This window comes from Musa acuminata, chromosome BXJ1-7 (assembly GCF_036884655.1).
Source record: "Musa acuminata AAA Group cultivar baxijiao chromosome BXJ1-7, Cavendish_Baxijiao_AAA, whole genome shotgun sequence".
Classification (NCBI taxonomy): Eukaryota; Viridiplantae; Streptophyta; class Magnoliopsida; order Zingiberales; family Musaceae; genus Musa; species Musa acuminata.
Window position 1 is genome coordinate 41,127,501 of NC_088333.1, and position 8,581 is coordinate 41,136,081.

At 31.8% G+C, this 8,581-nt stretch overlaps 1 protein-coding gene across 2 annotated transcripts in view; it reads right to left on the reverse strand.

The window, feature by feature from the left end:
- LOC135585259 (probable ion channel CASTOR) overlaps positions 1 to 2,132 on the reverse strand; it is a 13,231-nt gene extending 11,099 nt beyond the window's left edge. For both annotated transcript variants that reach the window (XM_065193217.1, XM_065193216.1), the window contains exons 1-2: positions 1,600 to 2,132; positions 527 to 598 (exon numbers count right to left, since the gene is read on the reverse strand). In XM_065193217.1, coding sequence (XP_065049289.1) covers positions 527 to 598; positions 1,600 to 2,064 — 537 coding nt within the window. In that variant the 5' untranslated portion in view covers positions 2,065 to 2,132. The remainder of the gene's footprint in view (positions 1 to 526; positions 599 to 1,599) is intronic.
- Between the last annotated feature and the right edge of the window lie 6,449 nt (positions 2,133 to 8,581).

Consider the following 8,581-nt stretch of genomic DNA (forward strand, 5'->3'; position numbering starts at 1 on the left):
TTCCTTCTAAATATAGAGATTAGAGAGTTTGTTTATGTGACCCGAATCCTGATCTCTACCTCTAAATATAGTGTTGCAAAGATGATGTTATTGAGACATGTTCTATTGCTAGTGATAAAATATGAAATGTTTGAAATAACAAAAAATTAAGTATTAACTAAGCATAAATCAACAAAACCATGTAAGATTATTTAAACATGTTAACAAATCTTACAAATGTGCTGATAAAGCTAGGTCAGTTAACACTTACTACAATTAAAGTCATGAGAGATAGATGAAGACCAATGATAGACTTACTAAAAAAATTTAAAAAATTGTGTTCCTCAAGTAAATAAAAATATTTTTATTAAAGGAGCTGAATGGAAGCAAGGATCCACACAGCGGCAAAAAGTTGAAAATGAATGCAGAAAGATCCTATGCTAATATAAACAAATTACGACATAAATCCTCCATGCCATGTATATGCAAGTTACAATGGCAACGAACTAAATTCCATAAACAAATATGAATGTTCATGCTTGCTAACCTGTAAAAGTATAACTTCATTGTATAGTAAAAAGTTCTTGCGAATAAGGGAGCATAAGATTGTGATAACAACCTGCAAGCACCAATTTGAATGTTAAACAACAAGTATACAATTTGCAAATGCTACGGCAAATAAGTCATTGCACTCAGTCTGTACTTTTGGATTAAGTGTCCAATAGATGGATTTCTTAAACAACAAGATAAGCAAATTTGTATATATCTATTTCAAATACTAATAAAAGGTTATGTAATTTTCAGTCAATTTGTATGTTAGGAGTTATGGTTAACGACAATATACTAGACCTATCGCCCATGAAATTCTGTTCCCGTGCTCACATGTTAATTTAATAATTCCGTTCCCCCATTACCTCCTTCCAACAACCTCCTCCCAACAGAAAGGGAAAAGAAAGAAGATGGCATGTGTACGCACGGTGGTGGAGGAAGCTTTCCTCAAGCAGTAACTCAGTCCAAGGTTAACTGCCGAAGTAATACCAGGTTTTAGCTTTTGTCCAATCCCACTGCATTTGAAATAAAGTAGTCTTTGCAGAATTCTTCCTTATTACCTTTCTGCTTTTGTTTGAAGTTCCCTCCACAATAGGATAATCGGCGAATATAGACAACAGTTGGGACTTTTCACATCGATGCCAGCTGAACACCAGTTGGTGAGAACACTAGCCTATTTAATTCGTTTTAGCTATAAATAATGCGATGGTTTCTTGGTGATTCATTGAGTATTTGTTCTGTCTACTGTTGATGAGCAGAGGAAGCCAAGAAAATACAACAGCAGGTTGCCTGTCACACCATGACAAGAAGCTTTCATCTTCCTTTCGGCATGTCACGGCTTCCGTTAAAAGTCCCTGAGGCCTTGAGGTGAGACCGTATCCTCTCATGGTATCCACTAAATATGTGTCCTTTTCATATCAAGTCATCTTAACAAAAGATGTGACGGAGAAATTAATTTTACCGAATCCCAAAAATCCAACGAAAAGAAACAGCTTACCGATTAACTATGTATTGCCTAATTATTACAGTAGATTTAAAGATATCGACAAGTAACCAAGGAAATCAACCAACCGCGACGAAAACCGACAAGGACCAGCGGCTCTTGATCCGACCACCGGGAGAACCCGCGCCGCTATCAGTAATCGCCGCCGTTCTGAGACCCGGAGCGGCTTTCCGCCCCTCCATTCTCGCCGCGTCTTTCGCCCTCGGCGCATCGAAGCAGACCTTCCGGCGGATCCCGGCGTACCTGGAGTCCCCGCGTGCGACAAAGGATTGCAGCGGCGACGGCGACGCCGACGAAGGGGCGGACGAAGAACCAGACGACGAGGGGAAACTTCTCGTGGTCATCGGCGGCCTGGATCGACCGAGATAGGGTTTGGGGTTCCTTCGGGTGGACGGAAAGAGCGGGGGCCGCCTAGGGTTTGCGGGTTTGGACGAGGAGGAGGCGGCGGTGTGGAGAAAGGGGGCGGCGGACGGGAAGAACCAGTCGCGGTGGACGAGCGGCGGGGGTGGCGCCGCCTCCCCGTCGACGGACATCTTCGTAACCGACCCTATCGGAGGGGCATTATCGGAGTTTGCGCTACATATGTTTCTGTGTACTGTAAATTGGCTGATATAAGCAGACCAATGGACTGATAACAGTAATAAAGCGTGTTTTAGGTACTCAAATTATTAATATTTATTACTAGTAGTTTACTTGAGTATATTATTATTATTATTATTATTATTATTATTATTATTATTATTATTATATAAATATATATAATGTGAGTTCGAAAATAGTTTAATCATCGATTATAATTGATATATTTAAAAATTATTAATTTAAGATTTTGTTAGAGATAATTTTGACACTGACAATGTTTAATAACGGAAGTTTTATTCAGATAACTGAGATGAACCCTAATTAAGCATCACACCAATAGAAGCAGCTGCACTGGTGGATGTTCTCCGGGGGACAATAGCTACCTCCATGATCGTAATTGCTGCTACAGAATCTGTTGCAACGCTCAGGTGAGCATTCGGCCCTCGAGAACATGTCTTTCCTGCATGTCTTCTTCTTCTTCTCTCCCTCTTGTCCTGATTTCCATTAAATTTAAATTATAAGTCTTAAGTGACAGTAAATCCAACGATGAAAAGCATAGTATACGATCGAGATAAACAGATAAAGATTATTTATCTACGATCAATTATACTTGTTCGATCGACCATTATCGATATACATGCAATGTTACGAAAATGAAATCTAAATAAAAATATTTTGATTCGATCGATAGGTGGGACAGGCAAAAAGCAAAATATCAATTAGTGAGTTGGAATAATTAATATAAAATTATAAAAGAATATCGAAGAAAAAATGATAAGGTCAATTCATAGTAGACATATTTTTCGTAGATAATATAAAATTATCTATAAAATAAATCTCAAGTTATAAAAAAATCGCAACGGTTGTTGCTTTCAATAATCGATGAAATTTTTTTTGATAATATAAATGTTTAAAAAATGAATAAAAAAAAAGTGTGTCGATATATTATCATAGCATGAAATTTCACGTTAATATAATATGTAACGACAAAAAGTAACATAAATATATCAAAACGGAAAACAAATGATAAAAAATATAAAAATTAGTATTGTGAGTTCTCCGTCTCGTAGAGATTTGATCATATAATCATAGAGAAACGATAAATGATAAAACAATAAATAAAGAACATCATAATATATATATGTGACGAAATTGAAGATGATAAAAGGAACGAGGAGAAGAGAACCTTCGGTGATATTAAGAAGGAGGAGAGCGATGAACAAGAACACCCAAATCGACTTCATTTCCTTTTCCTCGGATCGACAATTTAGAGAGATCCTAATTCTTTTTGGTGCTCACAACAATCTATCATGGAAATTTATAGAGATCCATACTCGAGCCTTAGCATTTATTTCCTTAAAAACGTAATAATTAAATAGCGCATTTATGAGAAGATACTATTACTTCATTGTTTTCCATAACAAAGTAAAAGAATATGGAAGGTTTTATATATCAACAAATTCATATATCAAACATTCTTATTATTTTTATATATCAACAAAGATATTTGTTTTATTATATTTGTTATATTCATTGTGTTATGTCAAATACTAATCCAAGACACAATTTGGAGATATTATTCCATGTTTATCTACCCAATCGATTACATCCCATACAAAGAAACTCCAATGAAATTAAAATACCAAAAAAAATAGAGTCACATATCCCAAGTCGTTGCCTCTCTAACTCTCTCTCTCTCTCTCTCTCTCTCTCTCTCTCTCTCAGATTAATAGAAGAAACATTTATTTTGGAGAAGCCAAATAATTATCTTATTTCTATTTTGGAGAAGTACAAAAACATTTACATTATGGTTCACCACTACTATGGTCTCGGAAACATTAACACAAACATATAAAAAACAAGATAGATATTCGAGTACTTTTACCACAAAGTTGTGTGGAAATGAAGATAATTCCTATTTACTATGTGACTTTGAAAATAATTTTATCATAGGCTATATTTAATTGCTGGACTTAGAAAATCATTAATTTTTTATTTTATTTTTATTTTTAAATTTAAAAAAAGTATTTTTTTTTATTTTGTTAAATTTCGTATATGATGTTTATACATAACTCAAACCTATACAATAATGCACTAACCAAATTGAATGTCTCAATTGAGACAATTTAAAATTTAATTAGGGATGAGATTTATAATAACAAAAAATATATATAATTTAAAATTTATCCAATAGAGCATACATTGTATATGATCAATACTCGATACTTTGAATTCAAAATATGATCAATATTTTAAAATAAAAAAACCCTTTGAGTTTTGTCGTCTCCATAATTACCCTTATGCTCTCGTCGGACCCAAGGGGGTCATGGGCACCCACGCTAATTCTAGTTACCCTCATCAGATCTAAGGGTATCATGTGCGCGGAGAGGTGTGACTGGCGGGGTGAACCCACATGTAGAGACATGTGAAGGAGTAGAGGCAACCAATAAGATCAGCTAGTGCACGAAGAGGTATGGTCGACAAGGCCAACCCGCATTTGAAGGTGCAAGCGACCAAGGAAGAGAGAGAGGGGGGTCAGCCAATGAGACAAGTTTACATGAAGATGCACAGGCAAAGTTATAGGAGGGGACGAGGGTGGCCAGTGCGTGCAAAGGAGGGTGATCGATGGGGCCAACTCGTACGCGGAGGCATAGGATACCAAAGAATAGTGGTTAGCGGAACGAAGAATGGTAGCCAACAGGGGTTATATAGTCATTTTGAAAAAAAATGTTATTTGAGAACTTTTTAAAGTGTTATTCTATGAGAAATTCCAAACATAGGAATTATTTTTTGAGAATTCACCCTTTTTATTTTTATTATTTAAATTGAAAATACACAAATCGAATAATACAAACTCATTATTTGACTAAAAGTTAAATGATATGGGATCGAGACAAAGAAATTTATTTATCAACAATTAATTATATTTGTTCCATACACTTGTTAACATAAATGAATGTTGAAAAGAAAATGACGATTCAAGCGAATCATATTTGGGTTCATATAAGTTTAACAAACAAATTTTGATTAAAAAAAATATAAAAGAAAACATCTCGAATTTATTCAATCAATAGAGGAAGGATATCAACCAAAGAGCCTCTTTGATAGGCTTCCTCATCTCGACAAAGAAGATAAAATCATAAAAGAATACTAAAGCTAAAATCATTAGGTTTAGTTCGTAATAGTCATATTCTTCATTGATAATATAAAAATTATCTAAAAAATAAATCTTAAGTTACAAAATATTCCAACCATAGGGTCATTAGATTTGCCATATCGGGTTATTAGATTCCTACCATCAGAGAAACAAACAATAATAATGAGATCGATCGACATACTCGATGCATCTCGAAGCATTATTTTTTGCTTTCTTGTTAGACAAAGGAGCAAAGAAAAGAAAACATTATATTTTGTAGTAAATATTGAAATAATAAATAAAATATCAAGTTATCACTTCATGACAAGACATCCAATTCTACTCCTCTTAGACCATTGGAGATTAAGACAAGACATATCAAATATTAAAATTATTTGATCATATAAATATTTAAAAATAAATAAGAATATTATTAAATATCATGGAACTTACATATAAAATGCAAAAATAACGTGTATAGCATGAAATTCCATGTTAATATAATATTTAATGACAATAAATAACATAAATACATCAAAACATAAAACAAATTTCAACAACAACAAGCTATACTCTCCCAACTATATGGAATAAGCTGTACTCTTCCAATCATGTTAATATAATTTTTTCTTGTCCCAAAGATTTAAATATGATAATTAAAAAATAATTGGTTAATATTATAAATTCTATAACTGGTAGAGATTTGATCATATAATCAGAGTCATGATCATAAGCAAAATAAAAGAAAATTGAAAGATGGTAGAACAAGATATGGAGAACACCATCATATATATATATATATATATATATAATCACTAGTTAATATTGATATGATAAAATTATTAACATGAAGATGAAGATAATGGGACATTTACAATGTGACTTGAAAATAATTTAGTCATCGGCTATAATTGATGGATTTAGAAAAATCATTAATTTAAAGATTTTGTTGGAGATGTGATTTATAGCAGCAAAAAAAAAAATATAAAAGATATAAAATTAAATTTTATCCGATCGATGATCACATCTGATGAATATTTTAAATTAAAGAAAAAAATCTTTTAAAATAACTCTTATTTTAAGGATACGACTATCCTTAAAAATTCTTGACTCATATAAGATTTTTCTTTTTATAAAAGTTAAATGATGATAGAGTGAACATATAAAGTTCAACCAGCGACTAACATATTCATGATAAAAAAAAATAATTTATGATAAAATAATATTAATATTAAAAATTATATTATCATCAAGATATAAATCAAGTCAATTCGATTGCATAAAAATAATTTTGACATTAACAATGTTTAACAACAGAGTAGCTTAAGTTTCATTATTAATACACTACACTCCCACATGAACCCTAATTAAGCATCACACCAATAGAAGCAGCTGCATTCGTTGATGTTCTCCGGAGGACAATAGCCAACTCCATGATCGTAACTGCTACAGAATTTGTTGCAACGCTCAGGTGTGCATACTTCCCTCGACAACATGTCTTTCCTGCATGTCTTATTCTTCTCTCCCTTCTCCTGTCCTAACTTCCAATAAGTTAAATTATAAATCATAATAAATATATTTTTCTTATTTTAAATAATTTAAATTAAAAATAAATCTCATGTGATAGCAAATCCAACATGTAAATTATTTATCTGCGATTAATTATAGTGCACCATTATCAATATAATTGAACGTCGAGAAAACAAATACCAAATTATGTGTCTCAATAGAAATACACTATAATGATGACACATTAAATACACCTCCACGCATTCATATTTGCTTTCTTGTTTGACAAAAATATTTAAAAACACTATATTTTGAAGTAAATATTAAATAAAAAATATATCAAGTTATCATCATGTTGATATGCTATTGGTATTTCACGGTAAAAAATTTAATTTTACTCTTGAGACCAAATTATGATAGTCGAAATTTATACAAGACTAAGCATATCAAATATTAAAATTATTTAATTATATAAATATTTAAAAGATAAAATAAATAATATTAAATATAAGATGTGTAATACCCAAAAATATAAATATTGACATGAGCATCAAATACCCAAAAATATAAATATTATAATTTAAAATTATAATAATTTCCATCATGATCATAAGCGCAATAAAAAAATGAATGATGGGAGAACAAGATATAGATAGAGAACACCATAATATACATGTGATGAAGCTTAAGATGGCAGAGGAATGGGGAGAAGAGAACCTTCGCTGATGTGAAAAAGGATGAGAGCGATGAACAAGAATGCCCAAATCGACTTCATCTTCTATTCGTGCTCACGACAAATCGGATCGAGAATTTAGAGAGTTCCCAATTCTTTTTGGCGCTCACACAACACTCCGGTGGGGTATTTAAAGAGCCTTAGCTTTTATTTCCTTAAAAGAGTAATAATTATTCTACGAATTTATGAAAAGAATTGCTTTGTTGTTTCCCATAACAAAAGAAAACAATATGGAAGATTGTAAAAGAGATAATTATTCTGCTTATTTATGAGAAGAAATTGCTTCATTGTTTAGGAAAACAAAACAAAAGAATGTTGTACAAGTGGCTTCATTCATATATTGTTTGTTGATCAGAATGCTTGAATATTATATTTTTGAAAAGTTATTAATTTTTTTATATATCACCAAAGATATTTTGTTTTATTATATTTGTTATATTCATCGTGTCACATCCCATACTAATCGAAGAAGTAATTTGGATATATTATTCTATTCATATGTCCGAACTATCTTAATTCTTAAGTGCCTATCTACCTCGCGTATAAAGAAAAGACTTCATTCCTATAATGTTTGTCGATCAAAATGTTTGAATATTATATTTTCAAAAAAATTCTTAATTTTTAATATATCACCAAACATATTTATTTTATTATATTAATTATGTTATATCCCATACTAATATAAAATATAATTTTTATATATTATTCTATTAATTTGTCCGAAACCATTTTAATGCAAAAATTCTCTATCCAGAGTTGTGCTTTCAGTCGATCCTTCACCCTTAAAATGCAAAAATTCTTGTTATACGTCGTCCACACGGAGTTGCGCTTTGAGTAAATACTTCGCTGAATCATTGGACCATGTCCCTGACTTGGGTAAGGCCTATTAGGAAACATGGGACGACATCACATGACCAATGAAAGAACAAAAAATAAAATTATCAAATTTTCACATAAAACGGTTTCTTGTCATCGTGCCAAGATTAGTGTGCAAAAACCCGTAAAACCAAAAAATCACGCATATTAAAGGATATATATTACCTAAGGAGATCGTATACATCTAAAATCATGTAAATCCATAAGAGAGGAT